The sequence below is a fragment of the Coregonus clupeaformis genome, chromosome 20 (assembly GCF_020615455.1).
Source record: "Coregonus clupeaformis isolate EN_2021a chromosome 20, ASM2061545v1, whole genome shotgun sequence".
In the NCBI taxonomy this organism is placed as follows: domain Eukaryota; kingdom Metazoa; phylum Chordata; class Actinopteri; order Salmoniformes; family Salmonidae; genus Coregonus; species Coregonus clupeaformis.
The window spans coordinates 23,214,336-23,239,972 of record NC_059211.1 but is presented as its reverse complement, the minus strand read 5'-3'; the positions used below and the strand labels follow the sequence as shown (position 1 = coordinate 23,239,972).

At 47.2% G+C, this 25,637-nt stretch overlaps 1 protein-coding gene across 5 annotated transcripts in view; it reads right to left on the bottom strand.

Annotated features, from left to right (window-relative positions):
• rxrgb (retinoid X receptor, gamma b) overlaps window positions 1–25,637 on the bottom strand; it is a 60,205-nt gene that overhangs the window by 1,574 nt on the left and 32,994 nt on the right. For 3 of the 5 annotated variants that reach the window (XM_041840640.2, XM_041840642.2, XM_041840644.1), the window contains exons 2-7: window positions 18,152–18,381; window positions 11,490–11,625; window positions 10,922–11,107; window positions 8,225–8,385; window positions 7,149–7,278; window positions 628–852 (exon numbers count right to left, since the gene is read on the bottom strand). In XM_041840640.2, coding sequence (XP_041696574.1) covers window positions 628–852; window positions 7,149–7,278; window positions 8,225–8,385; window positions 10,922–11,107; window positions 11,490–11,625; window positions 18,152–18,381 — 1,068 coding nt within the window. Of the gene's footprint in view, window positions 1–627; window positions 853–7,148; window positions 7,279–8,224; window positions 8,386–10,921; window positions 11,108–11,489; window positions 11,626–18,151; window positions 18,382–20,824; window positions 20,930–25,637 lie in introns of those variants that run through there. The other 2 variants (XM_041840643.1, XM_041840641.2) reach the window with 2 other exon arrangements.

The following is a 25,637-nucleotide window of genomic DNA, read 5'->3' as shown; positions in this document are numbered from 1 at the left end:
CTGTTGGTGTAATTAATCAGACAGAGGCGTAATGCCTATAGGTGGCACAGGGGCACGTGCCCCCTCACATTATAAAAATATTATAATAATAATAATAATAATAATACGCCATTTAGCAGACGCTTTTATCCAAAGCGACTTACAGTCATGCGTGCATAAATTTTTTTGTGTATGGGTGGTCCCGGGGATCGAACCCACTACCTTGGCGTTACAAGCGCCGTGCTCTACCAGCTGAGCTACATATATATTTTATTTCGTTTTTCGTTTTTTCTCTGTAATACTACTAGCGACTTAGAAATGTTATGAAGTTGGCTTTAGCCCAGATAGGGTCCTAACCTCCCAACCTCATCACTAGCTACCAAGACGCCATTTCAGGCTATCAGTCAAGTTAGAGTAACTTGTCTAACTATCTTTGCTGACATGCCTAATGGGTATGGATATGCAGAAAAATAGACATATTTCTGACATAGAATTAATTATATCGATGGCTCTAGATTGCAGGAAAAAGCTGTATCAGGCGTTTGAAAAAATTCTAAATTCTCCAACTTAGCCATCCTCACGTACTTTGTGCCCCCTTAGATTTCTTGGGGTGCTTGATGCCCCTGCAAGCAGGTATGACCCACTGACCTGGGTTGAAGAGGACGATGGCTCGAAGGCAGCCCAGCTCTGTCTTGTCCATCTTCATGTCTTTCATCTTTGACACCAACTCTGTCAAGACTCTGTCAAAGATGGAGCCCACTCCGGCACTGTGGGCACTGCTTCTCTGGACGTGGAGGCCCGTGGCCAATAGGATTCCGTCTTTTACCGTGACAGAGCGGTGTGAGAAAGACGCGATGAGGAGCTCGTTCCAGCCTGAACATAGACAGATAAACACACAGGGATCTTTACTTGGCAACCAACGTCACTGCATGAATGCTAGTGTTTATCTACTGTTCTCTCTTTATTTCTCTATCTCATCTCACCCTCTAGCTTCATATCGCTCTTTCTCTATCCCTCCCACTTCTCTATCCCTCCCACTTCTCTATCCCTCCCACTTCTCTATCCCTCCCACTTCTCTATCCCTCCCACTTCTCTATCCCTCCCACTTCTCTATCTCTCCGACTCTATCTTCAAACATCTCCTTTTCTCTTCATGTATCTTTCTCTCTCTCTCTTTTGGTTTCCTATCAGGCTATTAAAACCTCTTCAGCTCATTAGTGATGCGGTGTGATATTTCCTCTCCCACGTTTAGGGTCAGTGTTTGAAATATCCCACCAGCAGAGGTCAGAGTTGGGGTGTTTTTGAAAGAGTCATTGCTGGCAATCTGTTCATTGCAAATATGGCTCTGGAAACTGGGAAACTGGTTTATGCAACGACCAGGTCAGGTTTAATTTGGTTCTAGGATGCAACATCAATATGAGAGAAAAATACGAGGCAGAATCCTGATGAGACTACGTTGGCGAGCAAATAAACTGCCTCTACCCTACGTTCTGTTGGTGAACGTACAGTCACTAGAGAACAAACTGGATGAGCTCCGTTGGAGACTATCCTATCAACGGGACCTGAAGAACTGTAAAATTCTATGTTTCATGGAGTCGTGGCTGAACAACGACATGGATAATAAACATCTCACTGGCTTTTCCATGCATTGTCAAGACCGGTCGGCAGCCTCGGGTAAGATGAGGGGAGGAGGGGTGTGTCTCTTTGTTAACAACAGCTGGTGTGCAATCTCTAATGTTAAGGAAGTCTCAAGTTTTTGCTCGCTTGAGTTCGAATACCTCATGATAAGCTGCAGACCACACTATTTACCAAGAGAGTTTTCATCTATATTTTTCATAGCTGTCTATTTACCAGCACAAACCGATGATGGCACTAAGACCACATTTTAATGCAGAGAAACTGAAATCTGTTTTACCTCATTTTTACAAGCATGTCACCTGTGCAACTAGAGGCTACACAATTCTAGATCAACTTTACTCCACACACAGAAAACCTTTGGCAAATCTGACCATAACTCTATCCTCCTGATTTCTGCTTACAAGCAAAAACTGAAACAGGAAGTGGCCCGACGAAGCGGATGCTAAGCTACAAGACTGTTTTGCTAGCACAGACTGGAATATGTTCCGGGATTCATCCGAAAGCATTGAGGAGTTTACCCCATCAGTCACCGGCTTCATTAATAAGTGCATCGACAACGTCGTCCCCACAGTGACCGTACGTACATATACCAACCCAGAAGCCATGGATTACAAGCAACATCTGGACTGAGCTAAAGGCTAGATCTGCCGCATTCAAGGAGCGGGACACTAATCGAGATGCTTATAAGAAATCCCGCTACGACCTCCAACGAGCCATCAAACAGGACAAGGATCGAATCCTACTATGACGGCTCTGATGCTCGTCGGATGTGGCAGGGCTTGCAAACTCAGCTGCGAACTGTCCAGTGACGCGAGCCTACCAGATGAGCAAAATGCCTTCTATACTCGCTTCGAGGCAAGCAACACTGAACCATGCATGAGAGCACCAGCTGTTCCAGACGACTGTGTGATCTCGATCTCCGTAGCCAATGTGAGTAAGATCTTTAAACAGGTCAACATTCACAAGGCCGCAGGGCCAGACGGATTACCAGGATACATACTCAGAGCATGGGAAGTGTCTTCACTGACATGTTCAACCTCTCCTTGACCCAGTCTGTAATACCTACATGTTTCAAGCAGACCAACATAGTCCCTGTGCCCAAGAACACCAAGGTAACCTGTCTAAATGACTACCACCCAGTAGCACTCATATCTGTAGCCATGAAAGGCTTTGGAAAGCTGGTCATGGCTAAAATCAATACTATCATCCCAGACACCCTGGACTCACTCCAATTCGCATACCTCCCCAACAGATCCACAGATGACGCAATCTCTATTGCACTCCACACTGCCCTCTCCCACCTGAACAAGAGGAACACCTATATGAGAATGCTGTTCATCGACTACAGCTCAGCATTCCACACCATACTCTTCGACTCTTCCCCCTCAGGAGGCTGAAAAGATTTGGTATGCGCCCACAGATCCTCAAGAAGTTCCACAGCTGCACCATTGAGAGCATATTGATTGGCTACATCACCGCTTGGTACGGCAACTGCTTGGCATCTGACCGCAAGGCGCTACAGAGGGTAGTGCGTACGGCCCAGTACATCACTGGGGCCGAGCTCCCTGCCATCCAGGACCTATATACAAGGCGGTGTCAGAGGAAGGCCCTAAAGATTGTCAAAGACTCCAGCCACCCAAGTCATGGACTGTTCTCTCTGCTACCGCACGGCAAGCAGTACCGATGCACCAACTCTGAAACCAACAGGACCCTGAACAGCTTCTACCCCCAAGCCATAATACTGCTAAATACACTTAACACAAACATAAACGCAACATGCAACAACTTCAAAGATTTTATGAGTTACAGTTCATATAAGGAAATCAGTCAATTTAAATAAATTAATTAGGCCCTAATCTATGGATCTCACATGACTGGGAATACAGATATGCATCTGTTGGTCACAGATACCTTTAAAAAAAAGTAGGGGTGTGGATCAGAAAACTAGTCAAAACTAGTTGTTCCCAGCACAAGGTGCACCTGTGTAATGTCATACTGTTTAATCAGCTTCTTGATATGCCACACCTGTCAGGTGGATGGATTATCTTGGCAAAGGAGAAATGCTCACTAACAGGGATGTAAACAAATTTGTGCAAATATTTAAGAGAAATAAGCTGTTTGTGCATATGGAACATTTCTGGGATCTTTTATTTCAGCTCATGTAACATGGGACCAACACTTTACATGTTGCGTTTGTACTTTTGTTCAGTATGGTTAACCAAATAGCTACCTGGACTATCTGCATTGACCCTTTTTCACTAACTCTATTGACTCATCACATACGCTGCTGCTACTGTTTATTATCTATCCTGTTGCCTAGTCACTTTACCCCTACCTATACAGTGCCTTGCAAAGGTATTCATCCCCCTTGGCATTTTTCCTATTTTGTTGCATTACAACCTGTAATTTAAATGGATTTTTATTTGGATTTAATGTAATGGACATACACAAAATAGTCCAAATTGGTGAAGTGAAATGAAAAAAATAACTTGTTTCAAAAAATTCTAAAAAATAAATAACTGAAAAGTGGTGCGTGCATATGTATTCACCCCCTTCGCTATGAAGCCCCTAAATAAGATCTGGTGCAACCAATTACCTTCAGAAGTCACATAATTAGTTAAATAAAGTCCACCTGTGTAAAATCTAAGTGTCACATTATCTCAGTATATATACACCTGTTCTGAAAGGCCCCAGAGTCTACAACATCACTAAGCAAGGGGCACCACCAAGCAAGCGGCACCATGAAGACCAAGGAGCTCTCCAAACTGGTCAGGGACAAAGTTGTGGAGAAGTACAGATCAGAGTTGGGTTATTTAAAAATATCAGAAACTTTGAACATCCCACGGAGCACCATTAAATCCATTATTTAAAAAATGGAAAGAATATGGCACCACAACAAACCTGCCAAGAGAGGGCTGCCCACCAAAACTCACGGACCAGGCAAGGAGGGCATTAATCAGAGAGGCAACAAAGAGATCAAAGATAACCCTGAAGGAGCTGCAGAGCTCCACAGCGGAGATTGGAGTATCTGTCCATAGGACCACTTTAAGCCGTACACTCCACAGAGCTGGGCTTTACGGAAGAGTGGCCAGAAAAAAGCCATTGCTTAAAGAAAAAAATAAGCAAACACATGTGGTGTTCGCAAAAAAGCATGTGGGAGACTCCCCAAACATATGGAAGAAGGTACTCTGGTCAGATGAGACTATAATTTAGCTTTTTGGCCATCAAGGAAAACGCTATGTCTGGCGCAAACCCAACACCTCTCATCACCCCGAGAACACCATCCCCACAGTGAAGCATGGTGGTGGCAGCATCATGCTGTGGGGATGTTTTTCATCGGCAGGGACTGGGAAACTGGTCAGAATTGAAGGAATGATGGATGGTGCTAAATACAGGGAAATTCTTGAGGGAAACCTGTTTCAGTCTTCCAGAGATTTGAGACTGGGATGGAGGTTCACCTTCCAGCAGGACAATGACCCTAAGCATACTGCTAAAGCAACACTCAAGTGGTTTAAGGGGAAACATTTAAATGTCTTGGAATGGCCTAGTCAAAGCCCAGACCTCAATCCGATTGAGAATCTGTGGTATGACTTAAAGATTGCTGTACACCAGCGGAACCCATCCAACTTGAAGGATGGGCAAAAATCCCAGTGGCTAGATGTGCCAAGCTTATAGAGACATACCCCAAGAGACTTGCATCTGTAATTGCTGCAAAAGGTGGCTCTACAAAGTATTGACTTTGGGGGGGTGAATAGTTATGCACACTGAAGTTTTCTGTTTTTTTGTCTTATTTCTTGTTTGTTTCACAAAAAAATGTTTTTGCATCTTCAAAGTGGTAGGCATGTTGTGTAAATCAAATGATACAAACCCCCCAAAAATAAATTTTTATTCCAGGTTGTAAGGCAACAAAATAGGAAAAATGCCAAGGGGGTGAATACTTTCGCAAGCCACTGTATGTACATACACTATATATACAAATGTATGTGGACACGCCTTCAAATGAATGGATTCTGCTATTTCAGCCACACCTGACAGGTGTGTAAAATCGAGCACACAGCCATGCAATCTCCATAGACAAACATTGGCAGTAGAATGGCCTTACTGAAGAGCTCAGTGACTTTTGACGTGGAACTGTCATAGGATGCCACCTTTCCAACAAGTCAGTTTGTCAAATTACTGCCCTGCTAAAGCTGCCCCGGTCAACTGTAAGTGCTGTTATTGTGAAATGGAAATGTCAAGCTCACAGAACGGGAACGCAGAGTGCTAAAAATCGTCTGTCCTGAGTTCCAAACTGCCTCTGGAAGCAACGTCAGCACAAGAACTGTTCATCGGGAGCTTCATGAAATGGGTTTCCATGGCTGAGCAGCCGCACACAAGCCTAAGATCACCATGCGCAATGCCAAGCGTTGGCTGGAGTGGTGTAAAGCTCGCCGCCATTGGACGCGTTCTCTGGAGTGATGAATCACGCTTTACCATCTGGCAGTCCAACGGACGAATCTGGGTTTGGCGGATGCCAGGAGAACGCTACCTGCCCGAATGCATAGTGCCAACTGTAAAGTTTGGTGGAGGAGGAATAATGGTCTGGGGTTGTTTTTCATGGTTCAGGCTCCTTAGTTCCAGTGAAGGGAATTCTTCTTTTCTGTGCTTCCAACATTGTGGCAACAGTTTGGGGAAGGCCCTTTCCTGTTTCAGCATGACAATGCCCCTGTGCACAAAGCGAGGTCCATACAGAAATGGTTTGTCGAGATCGGTGTGGAAGAACTTGACTGGCCTGTACAGAGCCCTGACCTCAACCCCATCGAACACCTTTGGGATGAATTAGAACGCCGACTGCGAGCCAGGCCTAATTGCCAAACATCAGTGCCCGACCTCACTAATGCGCTCGTGGCTGAATGGAAGCAAGTCCCTGCAGCAATGTTCCAACATCTAGTGGAAAGCCTTCCCAGAAGAGTGGAGGCTGTTATAGCAGCAAAGGGGGGACCAACTTCATATTAATGCCCATGATTTTGGAATGAGATGTTCGACGAGCACTTGTCCACATACTTTTGATCATGTAGTGTATCTACCTCAATTACCTCGTACCACTGCACATCGACTCAGTACTAGTATCCCGTGGTCCTCTGTAGCTCAATTGGTAGAGCATGGCGCTTGTAACGCCAGGGTAGTGGGTTCGATCCCCGGGACCACCCATACGTAAAAATGTATGCGCACATGACTGTAAGTTGCTTTGGATAAAAGCGTCTGCTAAATGGCATATTATTATATATAGCCGAGTTATCGTTTATTCCTCGTGTTATAATTTTTTCTATAATTTTTATATTTTTCTCTCTGCATTGTAAGTAAGCATTTCACTGTTAGTTGTTTACAATGCATGTGACAAATAAAACTGGATTTGATTTGATGGATTTAGCTATGACCAGAGCGAAACAAACTGAAATAGACTATGGCTGCGGACGGTCCGATTTTCTACCCCTCTAACCAAAATGTGCACTCAGGCTTCTGTCTGAGTACTTATAAGTAGATGTGCTGTACCTGCCCGTAGTAGAATGACCTGGTCGTCTAAGGGCAGCTCGGAGAAGTGAGGGATCCTCTTTGCCCACTCCACCAGGGTGAACAGCTGTTTGTCTGCTGCCTGGCAGATGTTGGTGACCGGGTCGTTTGTCTGGACAGAAGATACAGACAGAGAGTGTAAGATAAGATAAGATAAGATAAGTAAGATACAACATATCTGAATCATATTCCAGCTTATCCATTAACATTAAATGGATATCGTTTACAGGAGGGAGATGCTCTCTCGTTTACAGGAGGGAGATGCTCTCTCGTTTACAGGAGGGAGATGCTCTCTCGTTTACAGGAGGGAGATGCTCTCTCGTTTACAGGAGGGAGATGCTCTCTCGTTTACAGGAGGGAGATGCTCTCTCATTTACAGGTGCTCTTTCCATGTTCAATAGCTCTGTGTCTATGCTCTATGTTAGTGGACAGTCTATGCTCTATGTCAGTGGTTCTTCATCCTGGTCCTGGGACCCAAAGGGATGCACATTGTAGTTGTTGCCCTAGCACTACACACCCGATTCCACTAGTCAAATGTTTGATGATGAGTTGATTAGTGGAATCAGAAAAACTAAAATGTGTCCCCAGGACCAGGATTAAAGGCCCAGTGCGGTATATATATCTCCACACTATAAGGTTGGACTAATACTATGAAATGGTGAAAATTGTGATAATGCCCTTTTAGTGTAAGAGCTGTTTGAAAAGACCGGCTTAAATTTCCGCCTGTTTTGGTGTGATGGAGTTTTGGCCTGCCTGGTGACATCACCAGGCGGTAAATTAGTTAATAGACCAATAAGAAAGCGAGTTCCAAACCTCTCTGCCAATAACAGCTAGTTTTCAGTTTTCCTCTCCCCGCTTAGACCACTCCCAGAGAGTCCTAGCAAAATTCTTGCTTGAGAAATAGCTCTTTGCTAAGAAGGTATTTTTGTTGCTTTTTGACCATTTTAATTTAAAACAATCACAGTAAAGGTACTTAATTTGACCCAGAAATGATTTGATAATGAGATAAAAACACCTGCATTGGACCTTTAAGAAACACTGCTCTATGTCATCCTTACCGAGTTGCCAGGGCCTTCGTCTGCAGATGTCTCTGTCTTGGGTTCCACGGCAAGCTCTGCGTCCAGAATCTTATCGACGGGCATCTCCTCATTAAAACTACTGGTGGACTCCACCTCATTCTCCCCCGGCTCCCTCCCCCGCTGCCTCTCCTCCTGCACCGCTGCATGGGGTCACAGGGCAAAGGTTAGAGGTTTCTGTATATGAACTTCACAGATCACACACATCCACAAAGCATGACACACGTGGTGCCAAAACACACCAGGCAATCCACAACAATCTACCAGAAGTTCCACAACCATTCCAAATGGACACAGAAAATTGAAACATATTGAACACATTTGCCACATATGCACTTACAGCACAACACACAACAGTAGACAGTAGACACTCAGCCTATTGAGTCCACTGGTCCCACTCACACAGAACTACCCTACGCCTTGATCTCTTTCTCACCTCTCTCTCCAGATGAAATCCTGCGACTAGTGAGGTCTGGCCGCCCGACAAGTTGCCCGCTCAACCACATCTCCTCCTCCCTTCTCCAGACCATCTCTGGAGACCTTCTCCCATTCCTCACTTCCCTCATCAACTCATCACTGACCACTGGCTGCGTCCCCTCGGACTTCAAAACGGCCCGAGTCGCTCCCCTCCTCAAGAAACCAACACTTGACTCATGTGATGTCAAAAACTATAGACCTATATCCCTTCTTTCTTTTCATTCCAAAACACTTGAACACTCTGATTAACTTTTTCATTATCTCTCTCAGAACGATTTTCTTGACGCTAACCAGTCAGGCTTCAAGACGGGTCACTCAACTGAGACTGCTCTTCTCTGTGTTTCAGAGGCTCTCCGCACCGCCAAAGCTGACTCTCTCTCCTCTGTTCTCATTTGGTTTTTCGCCCCCTCAGGCTCGTGCGGTGGAGGAGATCTTCGTGGGCTATACTCAGCCTTGTCTCAGGGTAGTAAGTTGGTGGTCTCTGTTGATATCCCTCTAGTGGTGTGGGGGCTGTGCTTTGGCAAAGTGGGTGGGGTTATATCCTGCCTGGTTGGCCCTGTCCGGGGGTATCATCGGACGGGGCCACAGTGTCCCCCGACCCACCCCTGTCTCAGCCAGCAGTATCTATGCTGCAATAGTCTGTGCCGGGGGGCTAGGGTCAATCTGTCTTATCTGGTGTCCTGTGTGAATTTAAGTGTGTTCCCTCTAATTCTCTCTCTCTCCCTCTCTCCCTCCCCTCCCGGAGGACCTGAGCCCTAGGATCATGCCTCAGGACTACCTGGCCTGATGACTCCTGGCTGTCCCCAGTCCACCTGGTCATGTTGCTGCTCCAGTTTAAACTTTTCTGCCTGCGGCTATGGAACCCTGACCTGTTCACCGGACGTGCTACCTTGTCCCGGACCTACTGTTATCGACTCACTCTCTACCGCACCTGCTGTCTCGACCTCTGAATGCTCGGCTATGAAAAACCAACTGACATTTACTCCTGAGGTACTGACCTGTTGCACCCTCTACAACCACTTTGATTATTATTTGACCCTGCTTGTCATCTATGAAAGTTTGAACATCTTCAAGAACAATCTGGCCTTAATGGCCATGTACTCTTATCATCTCCACCCGGCACAGCCAGAAAAGGACTGGCCACCCCTCAGAGCCTGGTTCCTCTCTAGGTTTCTTCCTTGGTTCCTGCCTTTCTAGGGAGTTTTCCTAGCCCCCTTGCTTCTATATCTGCATTGCTTGCTGTTTGGGGTTTTAGGCTGGGTTTCTGTATAGCGCTTTGTGACATCTGCTGATGTAAAAAGGGCTTTATAAATACATTTGATTGATTGATCCTCCTAGATCTATCCGCTGCCTTCGACACCGTGAACCATCAGATCCTCCTCTCCACCCTCTTAGGACTGGGCGTCTCAGGCTCTGCACATTCTTGGATTGCATCCTACCTGGCAGGTCGCTCCTACCAGGTGACGTGGAGAGGATCTGTGTCTGCACCACATACTCTCACTACTGGTGTCCCCCAGGGCTCGGTTCTAGGCCCTCTCCTCGGCTCCGTCATATCCTCACATGGTCTCTCCTATCATTGCTATGTGGACGACACTCAACTACTTTTCTCCTTGCCCCCTTCTGACACCCAGGTGGCGACACACATCTCTGCGTGCCTGGCAGATATCTCAACTTGGATGTCGGCCCACCACCTCAACCTCGACAAGACTGAGCTGCTCTTCCTCCCGGGAAAGGCCTGCCCACTCAAAGACCTCTCCATCACGGTTGACAACTCCACATTGTCCCACCTAGCTATCTTTAAGATTAATGTAGTAACTGTAAGTCGCTCTGGATAAGAGCGTCTGCTAAATGACTAACATCTTAAATGTAGACATACCACACATACCACACATACCAATGAATACCCATGCGTTACAGATCCGCCCCCGACACACTCAGAAGAGCACACAACCTCCCTCCTTCCTTCTCTCTACACGCACCCCAGTGGAGGCTGCTGAGGGGAGGACAGCTCATAATAATGTCTGGAACGGAGTCAGTGGAATGGCATCAAACACATGGAAACCATGTTTTTTTGATGTGTTTGATCCCATTCCATTGACTCCGTTCCAGACATTATTACGAGCCGTCCTCCCCGCAGCAGCCTCCACTAATACACACAAAACCTCCTTCCTTCTCCTCCCCTCTCTACACGCACACACTTACACACACCTTCTCTCTTCATGCCCATGGCTAGGCATTTCTGGTAGCGGCAGTACTGGCAGCGGTTGCGCTGTCGTTTGTCTATCAAGCACTCCTTGCTGTCTCGACACGTATAGGTGAGGTCTTTCCGGATGGTTCTCTTGAAGAAGCCTTTGCAGCCTTCACAACTGTACACGCCATAGTGCTTCCCTGGGTAAACAACATCCAAAACATCAACTCCACTGCTTTACCTGAGAAACTGCGCCATTAAACGTAATACCTTTCCCCCTTAATCAATGTCATAGTCCATGGTTATTGGATGATGACTGGAAAAAAAATCAGCAATGAGGTAATTCACTAAATCTAAAATAAATTGGAATAAACCTTTACAATAGTAGCAACAACAGTGAGTTGCTGCCGCCTGTATAGGGGGCCCTATTGCTGCTATAGGGGACTGGACTAGGGCCCTATTGCTCCTATAGGGGACTGGACTAGGGCCCTATTGCTGCTATAGGGGACTGGACTAGGGCCCTATTGCTGCTATAGGGGACTGGACTAGGGCACAGTGGGGAGGTGTGGCCCTATTTCTTACCTGATGATCGGTCTCCACAGATGGCACAGATGTGTTTGGACATGCCTCCAGGGCTGGTGCAGTTGTAGTTGATGTTCCCTAGATTCTGGAGACCCGGAGGAGGCTTGATGTCCTCCGAACTACTGACACTGTTCATCTGGAGCGAGGGAGGAAAGAGGAGGAGGAGCAGGGAGAGAAAGCGATGGATGGGAGAGATGGGGGAGTGGAGTGGAAGAGAAGTTGGGAAAACGTGAGTCGGTTCGTCGGTCGGTCCTGTTCCTCCTTCTTTTACTTCTCTAAAATCTCCCTCTCTTCCCCTCTCCCTCTCTTCCCCTCTTCCCCTCTTCACCTCTTCAACTCTTCCCCTCTTCAACTCTTCCCCTCTCCCTCTCTTCACCTCTTCCTCTCTTCCCCTCTTCCTCTCTCCCCCTCTTCCTCTCTTCCTCGCTTCACCTCTTCCTCTCTTCCCCTCTTCCTCTCTTCACCTCTTCCTCTCTCCCCCTATTCCTCTCTTCCCCCCCTTCCTCTCTTCCCCTCTTCCTCTCTTTCCCTCTTCATCTCTTCCTCTCTTCACCTCTTCATCTCTTCCCCTCTTCCTCTCTTCACCTCTTCCTCTCTTCCTCTCTTCCCCTCTTCCTCTCTTCACCTCTTCCTCTCTTCACCTCTTCCTCTCTTCCCCTCTTCCCCTCTTCCTCTCTTCCCCTCTTCCTCTCTTCCCCTCTTCCTATCTTCACCTTTTCCTCTCTTCTCTCTTCCCCTCTACCACTCTTCCCCTCTCCCTCTCTTCCCATCTTCTCCTCTTCCCCTCTTCCTCTCTTCCCCTCTTCCCCTCTTCACCTCTTCCCCTCTTCCCCTCTTCCCCTTTTCCTCTCTTCCGCTCTTCCTCTCTTCACCTCTTCCTCTCTCCCTCTCTTCCCCTCTCCCCCTCTTCCTCTCTCCCTCTTCCTCTCTTCCCCTCTTCCTATCTTCACCTTTTCCTCTCTTCTCTCTTCCCCTCTACCACTCTTCCCCTCTCCTCCTCTCTTCCCTCTTCCCCTCTTCCCTCTTCCTTTTCCTCTCTTCCTCTCTTCACCTCTTCCTCTCTCCCTCTCTCTCCCTCTTCCTCTCTTTCTCTCTTCCTCTCTTCCCTCTTCCCCCTCTTCCCTTCTCTCTTCCTCTCCTCCTCCTTCCTCTTTCACCCTCTTCTCTCTCCTCCTCTTCCTCTCTTCCCCTCTTCCTCTCTCCTCTTCCCTCTCTTTTCCTCTCTTCCTCTCTTTCCTCTCTTCCTCTTCCTCTCTTCCCTCTCTTCCTCTCTTCCTCTCCTCTCTCCTCTCTCCCTCTTCCTCTCTTCTCTCTTCCTCTCTTCCCTCTTCCTATCTTCACCTCTTCCTCGCTCCCTCTCTTCCCCTCTTCCTCTCTTTCTCTCTTCCTCTCTTCCCCTCTTCCCCTCTTCCCCTCTTCCTCTCTTCCTCTCTTCCCCTCTTCCTCTCTTCCCATCTTCTCCTCTTCCCTCTCTTCTCTCTTCTCTCTCTCCCTCTCTTCCCTCTCTCTTCTCTCTTCCTCTCTCCTCTTCCTTCCTCTTCCTCTCTTCCTCTCTTCCCCTCTTCCTCTCTTCCCATCTTCTCCTCTTCCCCTCTTCCTCTCTTCCCCTCTTCCTCTCTTCACCTCTTCCCCTCTTCCCCTTTTCCTCTCTTCCGCTCTTCCTCTCTTCCTCTATCTACCTCTCTTCCCTCTTCCCTCTTCCTCTCTTCCCCTCTTCCTCTCTTCACCTCTTCCCCTCTTCCCCTTTTCCTCTCTTCCGCTCTTCCTCTCTTCCTCTCTTCACCTCTTCCTCTCTTCCCCTCTCCCCCTCTTCCTCTCTTCCCCTCTTCCTATCTTCACCTTTTCCTCTCTTCTCTCTTCCCCTCTACCACTCTTCCCCTCTCCCTCTCTTCCTCTCTTCCCATCTTCTCCTCTTCCTATCTTCCTCTCTTCCCCTCTTCCTCTCTTCACCTCTTCCCCTCTTCCCCTTTTCCTCTCTTCCTCTCTTCACCTCTTCTTCTCTCCCTCTCTTCCTCTCTTCCCCTCTTCCTCTCTTCCTCTCTTCCACTCTTCACCTCTTCCTCTCTCCCTCTCTTCCCCTCTTCCTCTCTTCCCCTCTTCCTCTCTTCCCCTCTTCCTCTCTTCCCCTCTTCCTCTCTTCACCTCTTCCCCTCTTCTCTCTTCACCTCTTCCTCTCTTCACCTCTTCCTCTCTTCCCCTCTACCACTCTTCCCCTCTTCCTCTCTTCCCATCTTCCCCTCTTCACCTCTTCCTCTCTTCACCTCTTCCTCTCTTCCCATCTTCTCCTCTTCCCCTCTTCCTCTCTTCCCCTCTTCCCCTCTTCCCCTTTTCCTCTCTTCCCCTCTCCCTCTCTTACCCTCTCCCTTTCTTCCCCTCTTCCTCTCTTCACCTCTTCCTCTCTCCCTCTTTTCCCCTCTTCCTCTCTTCCCCTCTCCCTCTCTTCCCCTCTTCCTCTCTTCCCCGCTTCCTCTCTTCCCTTCTTCCCCTCTCCCTCTCTTCCCCTCTCCCTCTCTTCCCCTCTCCCTCCCTCTCCCTCTCTTCCTATCTTCCCCTCTTCCTCTCCTCCCCTCTTCCCCTCTTCCTCTCTTCCCATCTTCCCCTCTTCCCCTCTTCCCCTCTTCCTCTCTTCACCTCTTCCCATCTTCCTCTCTTCCCCTCTCCTTCTCTTCTCCTCTTCCTCTCTTCCCCTCTTCCTATCTTCACCTCTTCCTCTCTCCCTCTCGTCCCCTCTTCCTCTCTCCCTCTCTTCCCCTCTTCCTCTCTTCCCTTCTCCCTCTCTTCCCCTCTTCCTCTCTTCCTCTCTCCCTCTCTTCCCCTCTTCCTCTCTTCCCTTCTCCCTCTCTTCCCCTCTTCCTCTCTTCATCTCTTCCTGTCTTCACCTCTTCCTCTCTTCCCCTCTTCCCCTATTCCTATCTTCACCTCTTCCTCTCTTCACCTCTTCCCATCTTCCTCTCTTCCCCTCTCCCTCTCTTCCCCTCTCCTTCTCTTCTCCTCTTCCTCTCTTCCCCTCTTCCTATCTTCACCTCTTCCTCTCTTCCCCTCTTCCTCTCTCCCTCTCTTCCCCTCTTCCTCTCTTCCCCTCTCCCTCTCTTCCCCTCTCCTTCTCTTCTCCTCTTCCTCTCTTCCCCTCTTCCTATCTTCACCTCTTCCTCTCTCCCTCTCTTCCCCTCTTCCTCTCTCCCTCTCTTCCCCTCTTCCTCTCTTCCCCTCTCCCTCTCTTCCCCACTTCATCTCTTCCTCTCTTCCCCTCTTCCTATCTTCCCCTCTTCCTCTCTTCCCCTCTTCCCCTATTCCTCTCTTCCCCTCTTCCTATCTTCACCTCTTCCTCTCTTCACCTCTTCCCATCTTCCTCTCTTCCCCTCTCCCTCTCTTCCCCTCTCCTTCTCTTCTCCTCTTCCTCTCTTCCCCTCTTCCCAGCTTCACCTCTTCCTATCTTCACCTCTTCCTCTCTCCCTCTGTTCCCCTCTTCCCCTCTTCCTCTCTTCCCCTCTCCCTCTCTTCCCCTCTTCCTCTCTTCATCTCTTCCTATCTTCACCTCTTCCTGTCTTCACCTCTTCCTCTCTTCCCCTCTTCCTCTCTTCCCCTCTTCCTCTCTTCCCCTCTTCCTCTCTTCCCCTCTTCCCCTATTCCTATCTTCACCTCTTCCTCTCTTCACCTCTTCCCAACTTCCTCTCTTCCCCTCTCCCTGTCTCCCCCTCTCCTTCTCTTCTCCTCTTCTTCTCTTCCCCTCTTCCTATCTTCACCTCTTCCTCTCTCCCTCTCTTCCCCTCTTCCTCTCTCCCTCTCTTCCCCTCTTCCTCTCTTCCCCTCTCCCTCTCTTCCCCTCTTCCTCTCTTCCCCTCTCCCCCTCTTCCTCTCTTCCTCTCTTCCTCTCTCCCTCTCTTCCTCTCTCCCTCTCTTCCTCTCTTCATCTCTTCCCCTCTCCCTCTCTTCCTCTCTCCCTCTCTTCCTCTCTTCATCTCTTCCTATCTTCACCTCTTCCTGTCTTCACCTCTTCCTCTCTTCCCCTCTTCCTCTCTTCACCTCTTCCTCTCTTCACTTCTTCCCAACTTCCTCTCTTCCCCTCTCCCTGTCTCCCCCTCTCCTTCTCTTCTCCTCTTCCTCTCTTCCCCTCTTCCTATCTTCACCTCTTCCTCTCTCCCTCTCTCCCTCTCTCCCTCTCTTCCCCTCTTCCTCTCTTCCCCTCTCCCTCTCTTCCCCTCTTCCTCTCTTCCCCTATCCCTCTTCCTCTCTTCCCCTCTCCCTCTCTTCCCCTCTTCCTCTTCCCCTCTTCCTCTCTTCCTCTCTTCATCGCTTCCCCTCTTACTCCGTTTTACACCCACATGTGTGTTATGAAAGTGGCTGAGGCTGCGATCACATGATCACATGGCTGGTCAAAGGGAGTGTCTGTGTTTCCTATGTGAGTTTTTGCCATGCAGGCTTCTAATGTTTGTTGACTGTGTGAGCGTGGGAGGAGAGCTGAGCTGTTGCGTTCACCAATCTGCACTTCTCACTTCTCACCAGCAGAGAGAAGCATAGGGTCACACCAGCTTTAGGGCAGCCTGGGATTTTATGGGTTCAATATATTAGTTTGTCAAGACAGTTCAGTGTAAATGCTGATTAGAAGGAAATATATATACTGGTTTTAGCAAAGGTGTGTTGTAAATCCTTTCCCACAGAGTTCCTAATTACTGAACAAACGTTGTCAAAATTATATTTTTATGGGTTCCTTATCATCTTTCCGCACTTTGCACCTCTTGTCTCCTGTCGACCACTGAGTTGGCTAAAATAGATACGATAACATGTGGATTGGAAATGTGTGCGTGTATTTGAGTGAGCATATGCTTCATACATTCTTGATACAGTACATGATATACATAGATAGGGTTCAGACATGCTTTACAACTATTACTACTTGATATAAAGTATTAGTACTAGCTATAAACAGGCTAAACGCATACTTAGCTCATGCTTTGATTGGGACCTTCACCTTACATACCATATGTAATTTACAGTTGAAGTCAGAAGTTTACATACACTTAGGTTGGAGTCATTAAAACTAGTTTTTCAACCACTCCACAAATTTCTTGTCAACAAACTATAGTTTTGGCAAGTCAGTTAGGACATCTACTTTGTGCATGAGTCAAAGTAATTTTTCCAACAATTGTTTACAGACAGATTATTTCACTTATAATTCACTGTATCACAATTCCAGTGGGTCAGACGTTTACATACACTAAGTTGACTGTGCCTTTAAACAGCTTGGAAAATTCCAGAATATGATGTCATGGCTTTAGAAGCTTCTGATAGGCTAATTGACATCATTTGAGTCAATTGGAGGTGTACCTGTGGATGTATTTCAAGGCCTACCTTCAAACTCAGTGCCTCTTTGCTTGACATCATGGGAAAATCAAAAGAAATCAGCCAAGACCTCAGAAAAAGATGTGTAGACCTCCACAAGTCTGGTTCATCCTTGGGAGCAATTTCCAAACGCCTGAAGGTACCACGTTCATCTGTACAAACAATAGTACGCAAGTATAAACACCATGGGACCACGCAGCCGTCATACCGCTCAGGAAGGAGACGCGTTCTGTCTCCTAGAGATGAATGTACTTTTGTGCGAAAAGTGCAAATCAATCCCAGAACAACAGCAAAGGACCTTGTGAAGATGCTGGAGGAAACAGGTACAAAAGTATCTATATCCACAGTAAAACGAGTCCTATATCGACATAACCTGAAAGGCCGCTCAGCAAGGAAGAAGCCACTGTTCCAAAACCGCCATAAAAAAGCCAGACTACGGTTTGCAACTGCACATGGGGACAAAGATCCTCTGGTCTGATGAAACAAAAATAGAACTGTTTGGCCATAATGACCATCGTTATGTTTGGAGGGAAAAGGGGGTTGCTTGCAAGCCAAAGAACACCATCCCAACCGTGAAGCACGGGGGTGGCAGCATCATTCTGTGGGTACTGGTGCACTTCACAAAATAGATGGCTTCATGGGGAAGGAAAATGATGTGAATATATTGAAGCAACATCTCAAGACAGTCAGGAAGTTAAAGCTTGGTCGCAAATGGGTCTTCCAAATGGACAATGACCCGAAGCATACTTCCAAAGTTGTGGCAAAATGGCTTAAGGACAACAAAGTCAAGGTATTGGAGTGGCCATCACAAAGCCCTGACCTCAATCCTATAGAAAGTTTGTGGGCAGAACTGAAAAAGCGTGTGCGAGCAAGGAGGCCTACAAACCTGACTCAGTTACACCAGCTCTGTCAGGAGGAATGGGCCAAAATTCACCCAACGTATTGTGGGAAGCTTGTGGAAGGCTACCCGAAACGTTTGACCCAAGTTAAACAATTTAAAGGCACTGGGAATGTGATGAAAGAAATAAAAGCTGAAATAAATAATTCTCTCTACTATTATTCTGACATTTCACGTTCTTAATTTTCACTAGGATTAAATGTCAGGAATTGTGAAAAACTGAGTTTAAATGTATTTGGCTAAGGTGTATGTAAACTTCAGACTTCAACTGTATATACAGTGCCTTCGGAAAGTATTCAGACCCCATGCATTTTTCCACATTTTGTTACATTACAGCCTTATTCTAGAATGGATAAAATAACAAACGTTCCTCATCAATCAACACACAATACCCCATAATGACACAGCGAGATCAGGCACACACCTCTCTCATCTGTGGACTGTGGAGCGATCCGAAGTTGATCCCTGGCGTGGAGGGCGAGCCCAGGGAAGACGTGATGACGGAGTAGGGCGACGCCAGGCCATTCATGGGCGAGCCCAGGGTGCTCATTGGGGATGGGAGGGGCCTGGAGGTGCTGCTGACGGAGGGGTGTCCCACCATGCCCCCCATTGGAGGGCCATGGGAGTGGGGCATGCTCATTGGCCCTTGGGAATCTGTGGGGATGAGTCAAAGAGACAGGGTTAGAGACGGACAGAGCTGAATGCAACAATATCAAACACATTACATGCTGTAGTACCACAGCTGTTTGCCTGCTAATCCTGCTTCTGTATGCCAGAGAACAGATGTTGTGCAACTTCCTCTTTAGCCAGAAAACTATAATGGACTACAGACCCCTCCCCCATGGACTACATCCCCCCCCCCTTCCCCCAGTAATGGACTACAGCCCCCACCCCTCTCCCCCAGTAATGGACTACAGCCCCCCCCAGTAATGGACTACAGCCCCCCACCCCATCTCCCCCAGTAATGGACTACAGCCCCCCACCCCTCTCCCCCAGTAATGGACTACAGCCCCCTCTCCCCCAGTAATGGACTACAGCCCCCACCCAATCTCCCCCAGTAATGGACTACAGCCCCCACCCCATCTCCCCAGTAATGGACTACAGCCCCCACCCCATCTCCCCCAGTAATGGACTACAGCCCCCACCCCCTCTCCCCAGTAATGGACTACAGCCCCCACCCCATCTCCCCCAGTAATGGACTACAGCCCCCACCCCATCTCCCCCAGTAATGGACTACAGCCCCCACCCCATCTCCCCAGTAATGGACTACAGCCCCCACCCCATCTCCCCCAGTAATGGACTACAGCCCCCCACCCCATCTCCCCCAGTAATGGACTACAGCCCCCCTCTCCCCCAGTAATGGACTACAGCCCCCCCCCCCATCTCCCCCAGTAATGGACTACAGCCCCCCACCCCATCTCCCCCAGTAATGGACTACAGCCCCCACCCCATCTCCCCCAGTAATGGACTACAGCCCCCACCCCATCTCCCCCAGTAATGGACTACAGCCCCCACCCCATCTCCCCCAGTAATGGACTACAGCCCCCACCCCTCTCCCCCAGTAATGGACTACAGCCCCCACCCCATCTCCCCCAGTAATGGACTACAGCCCCCACCCCTCTCCTTCTGTAATGTATGGGCTCTCCCAAGAAGACAGACAGACAGACACATACTGAGGCATCTTTCCAGCTGGCCTGGCTGGATATTGTCTAAACAAAAGACTCCACTTTACAAGAGAATGATCACATGACTCATCAAGTTAGCCAGGTGTGTCTGGGAGTGATTACGGCCATCTATTGTATTTCATGAACATGTGTACATGTCTAGACGATAGTGACCCACCCACTAGATGTGGCTGGGGGGGTGGTTATAGCATTTCTTTCACATTACCCATCACTTTAGAGTGTCTGGGTAAGCATCATCTAATAATTATAAAATATTTATACAATATTTTTATCAGGACACTTTCATAGTCAGATTAGGATATAGGCCAAGGACTAGATAAAGTGTATTTTTACCTGGAGTTTTTCCTTATTGTAGGCTACTACCTAAACCACTTTTAGTATTGAAATCTTTGGTTGTTTACTACACTACCGTACTCACTCTGTTTAGCACATGGCCTCACATGTGAATCCTTAAAGAGATGAGTGGGGCTAAGGCTGAAGAGGGTGTGAACGATGTTGAATAGGTGTAGATAAAGAAGAACTCTCCAGTAGGTGTATCAAAACATTCAAGGACACTTTTCTCAAAAGTGGGGTTACAAGTTTATGAACTTTTAAAGCAGAATTACATTCCCATTGTTCCTCAACTGCAGTGTATGATGTAGCATTTTGTAGCTTTGAGTCTATACTTTTATCCAATGTAAATAACACTATTTCAAATGATGCTACATAAGACCGAAACGAGGCGGTCGGTCATATATGCAGTATAACTCAGCGGCTCTCAATGGCCCCTGTGGCCCAAAACTAGCCAACTATCTCTCCAGTCTAGGGAAGATACAATATCTGGCTAGTTTTGAGCAGCAGGGACTTCCTGGGCAGTATACATCAAGCATAGCCAGCCTACCCCCGACCAAGCACAAAACTATCACTTCTTATTTGACACACAGTCAGCTAGTGAGATTCCTAAAAGAAAAGGGGTGGCCGAGGTTAGCGTGCTCTGAGGGAGGAATGTTGTGTGTGTGTGGCAAGAAGCCAGCATGGCCACCAGAGGAAGCGTAAATGGAAAGGGCTGTCTGTGGTGGTTAACGGGGCAATACTGCCTGACCTGACCCAACTCCACCGGCTGTCCCATGCAACGCTATTCTATGTAAATCACTCCACAAACGCAACGCTATTCTATGTAAATCACTCCACAAACGCAACGCTATTCTATGTAAATCACTCCACAAACGCAACGCTATTCTATGTAAATCACTCCACAAACGCAACGCTATTCTATGTAAATCACTCCACAAACGCAACGCTATTCTATGTAAATCACTCCACAAACGCAACGCTATTCTATGTAAATCACTCCACAAAAAATTTAACGCTATTCTATGTAAATCACTCCACAAACGCGCCGGAATGTATGTTTGTGTACTTTTCACACTCACCTTCCTTAAATGAGGAACAGAACTTGTGAAAAATCATTGCAGACTGTAGTATGTTGTAGACTGACTCCAATACACAGTGAAAACAGACAGAGGAGCTCTGTTCACCTTTGACCCCTGCTGTTGCGACTCAAAGGTCACCTGTTGCCAAATCCCTCCCGACCAAGTTCAAAAGAGATCATATCAGTATCCCAGGGTTACAGAGATTATTCTGAGAAAACGCTAGCAGACAGGTACAGCTAGTGTGCTGCTGCTGCCTCCCATGAATCTCAGACTGGAAAGCCTACACCAGTGTATGGTGGTCTGTAATACATAACATCACAATAACCATCATTCTGAGGTGACAATGTTGTCCAGAGCTACATAATTATACAGTATAACACATGCCTAGCTATGATCAAGTCATTTACATTACACATTTCTATACCCATTACTCTATTACCTCCAAACAGAATGGATACAAACAAAATGGTGATATTTACTATGACTTGATGAGAACCGATACATGGGGAAAAAGAGATGGCTACATTCACAGAGCTACAGTAAGAACAGACAGAGATGGCTACATTCACAGAGCTACAGTAAGAACAGACAGAGATGGCTACATTCACAGAGCTACAGTAAGAACAGACAGAGATGGCTACATTCAGAGACAGCTACAGTAAGGACAGACAGAGATGGCTACATTCAGAGACAGCTACAGAAAGAACAGACAGAGATGGCTACATTCAGAGACAGCTACAGAAAGAACAGACAGAGATGGCTACATTCAGAGACAGCTACAGTAAGAACATACAGAGATGGCTACATTCAGAGACAGCTACAGTAAGAACATACAGAGATGGCTACATTCAGAGACAGCTACAGTAAGAACATACAGAGATGGCTACATTCAGAGACAGCTACAGTAAGAACAGACAGAGATGGCTACATTCAGAGACAGCTACAGTAAGAACATACAGAGATGGCTACATTCAGAGACAGCTACAGTAAGAACAGACAGAGATGGCTACATTCAGAGACAGCTACAGTAAGAACAGACAGAGATGGCTACATTCAGAGACAGCTACAGTAAGAACAGACAGAGATGGCTACATTCAGAGACAGCTACAGTAAGAACAGACAGAGATGGCTACATTCAGAGACAGCTACAGTAAGAACATACAGATATGGCTACATTCAGAGACAGCTACAGTAAGAACAGACAGAGATGGCTACATTCAGAGACAGCTACAGTAAGAACAGACAGAGATGGCTACATTCAGAGACAGCTACAGTAAGAACAGACAGAGATGGCTACATTCAGAGACAGCTACAGTAAGGACAGACAGAGATGGCTACATTCAGAGACAGCTACAGTAAGGACAGACAGAGATGGCTACATTCAGAGACAGCTACAGTAAGAACAGACAGAGATGGCTACATTCAGAGACAGCTAGAGTAAGGATGGCTACATTCAGAGACAGCTACAGTAAGGACAGACAGATATGGCTACATTCAGAGACAGCTACAGTAAGGATGGCTACATTCATAGACAGCTACAGTAAGGACAGACAGATATGGCTACATTCAGACAGCTACAGTAAGGACAGACAGAGATGGCTACATTCAGAGACAGCTACAGTAAGGACAGACAGAGATGGCTACATTCAGACAGCTACAGTAAGGACAGACAGAGATGGCTACATTCAGACAGCTACAGTAAGGACAGACAGAGATGGCTACATTCAGAGACAGCTACAGTAAGGACAGACAGAGATGGCTACATTCAGACAGCTACAGTAAGGACAGACAGAGCCCCGTCTTTGCTCTCTCATAGCACACAAAAGATCATGCTGGAAGTCAACATAGCATAAACCCAAACCACAAACCATTTAAATCTGTGGTAGTTAATTACAGGCTAGTGGATACACACACTAACACACACACACATATACTAAACACTAAGAACACCTGCCCCCTCCTCTTTTGCCCTCAGAACAGCCTCAATTCGTCGGGGCATGGACTCTACAAGGTTTCGAAAGCGTGAAAAGCGTGAAAAACCCAGCAGCGTTGCAGATCTTGACACAAACCAGTGCACCTGGCACCTACTACCATACCCTGTTCAAAGGCACTTACATATTTTGTCTTGCCCATTCAACCTCTGAATGGCACACATACACAATCCATGTCTCAATTGTCTCAAGGCTTAAACATCCTTCTTTAACCTGTCTCCTCCCCTTCATCTACACTGACTGAAGTGGATTTAACAAGTGACATCAAAAAGGGATCATAGCTTTCACCTGGTCAGTCCATGTCATGGAACGAGCAGGTGTTCATAATATTTTGTCCACTCAGTGTAGACTGAGGCCCTCCAGTGTGTGGTAATTCAATAAGCCAGTGGTCCACTAACTAATAATATCTACGGTCTGGAGAGCAGGCTACTGGGAGTGGGGGCACGTGTGTGTGTGTGTGTCTGTGTGTGTGTGTGCGAGTCTGTGTGTGTGTGTGTGTTGCACTGTGACAGAGTGATACAAAACATCATGCCTACTAAAGTAATCAGGAGAGCAGACTGCGAGAGTCATTAGATACTGCCAACATGTAATTAAGAAGTGGTTCACCGCCTACTGCCAAACAACTCACTAGAACCTGGTTCACCGCCCTGAGACTCTACTGCCAAACAACTCACTAGAACCTGGTTCACCGCCCTGAGACTCTACTGCCAAACAACTCACTAGAACCTGGTTCACCGCCCTGAGACTCTACTGCCAAACAACTCACTAGAACCTGGTTCACCGCCCTGAGACTCTACTGCCAAACAACTCACTAGAACCTGGTTCACCGCCCTGAGACTCTACTGCCAAACAACTCACTAGAACCTGGTTCACCGCCCTGAGACTCTACTGCCAAACAACTCACTAGAACCTGGTTCACCGCCCTGAGACTCTACTGCCAAACAACTCACTAGAACCTGGTTCACCGCCCTGAGACTCTACTGCCAAACAACTCACTAGAACCTGGTTCACCGCCCTGAGACTCTACTGCCAAACAACTCACTAGAACCTGGTTCACCGCCCTGAGACTCTACTGCCAAACAACTCACTAGAACCTGGTTCACCGCCCTGAGACTCTACTGCCAAACAACTCACTAGAACCTGGTTCACCGCCCTGAGACTCTACTGCCAAACAACTCACTAGAACCTGGTTCACCGCGCTGAGACTCTACTGCCAAACAACTCACTAGAACCTGGTTCACCGCCCTGAGACTCTACTGCCAAACAACTCACTAGAACCTGGTTCACCGCCCTGAGACTCTACTGCCAAACAACTCACTAGAACCTGGTTCACTGCCCTGAGACTCTACTGCCAAACAACTCACTAGAACCTGGTTCACCGCCCTGAGACTCTACTGCCAAACAACTCACTAGAACCTGGTTCACTGCCCTGAGACTCTACTGCCAAACAACTCACTAGAACCTGGTTCACCGCCCTGAGACTCTACTGCCAAACAACTCACTAGAACCTGGTTCACCGCCCTGAGACTCTACTGCCAAACAACTCACTAGAACCTGGTTCACCGCCCTGAGACTCTACTGCCAAACAACTCACTAGAACCTGGTTCACCGCCTACTGCCAAACAACTCACTAGAACCACACACACACACACACACACACACACACAGTCAAATAACAAACAAAATCACACAGAAACATTCATTTTCATTTCTTTGCTAAATTAGGTTGACGTCTGATCAATTGTGTCAGTAAATCTGAGGGGGAGGGCAGGAGACAGGGTATTGTCACAGCTTCCCTCCCTATACTCACATGATTAGACACACACACACACACACACACACACACACACACAAACTAATCTCTCCCACAGGCTGAGAATATTGGATCATATAAACTCAGAAAATCCTCTGCTGTCCCGTGTCTGAGACTTAAATCAATACAGTGATGATGAGAAGCCAAAAGAGAGATATCATCATCATCATGTCATACTAACAATCCACATGCTACTGATGGGTTTCTAGATTACTTCCCAGTTCCAAGTTCCCCGTTTTTCTCAATAAATCTTAGCAGAATTTCCTGTGTGAGCTCAGAGACCAAATGGTTTTAAAAAAAACATAATTATACATAAAAACATAGGCCTATCAGCCAGCATTCACTTTGAAAGTTGACGTCCATCCATGTCCCGAGGATGTCGGGAGATGCCTTCATAACACGCCACTAGAGGACAACGATGAGCGCTATTGCCGTCAAGTAGGCTTGGGCGTTGCTAGGGCGTTGTGGATGGTGATGGCGGGTGGGGCGTAAGCCGCGAGCTCTGGCTCCCAAGGGTCACGTGTTTCGATTCCAGAAAGTGGACGAAACATCTGAATCTAAAGTCAAAACCGTGAGATCTTGTTGGGACTATCCCTTTCTTTCTGAACACACAATACAGATGGAGCTGGAGAGAATGAACCCTGTTGACCCCTAAACTCTGTCCTGTGGTAAACTCTCACTGGCTCACACTGTGAAAAGTTAACTCTTCGCCCTCTCACTTTCCTTTTTTTTTTTCCTCTCTTTCTCTGTCAGGAACAGAGATTTCCCCTAACGCAGAAACTTTCAATCCAAAAGGGGGAAGTACGCAAGTTCCCCTCATCAATCTATGGACAACAAAAAATCCCACTGGACACAAACTGGCTGAATCAATGTTGTTTCAACGTAATTTGTCAACGTATTGTGACATGGAATCATATCTACATGGAAAATATATACACTGGATTTGAAAAAAAGTCATAAACTATTGTTTTGAGGGTGACATTTCAACCACAGGATTATGTCATCATTG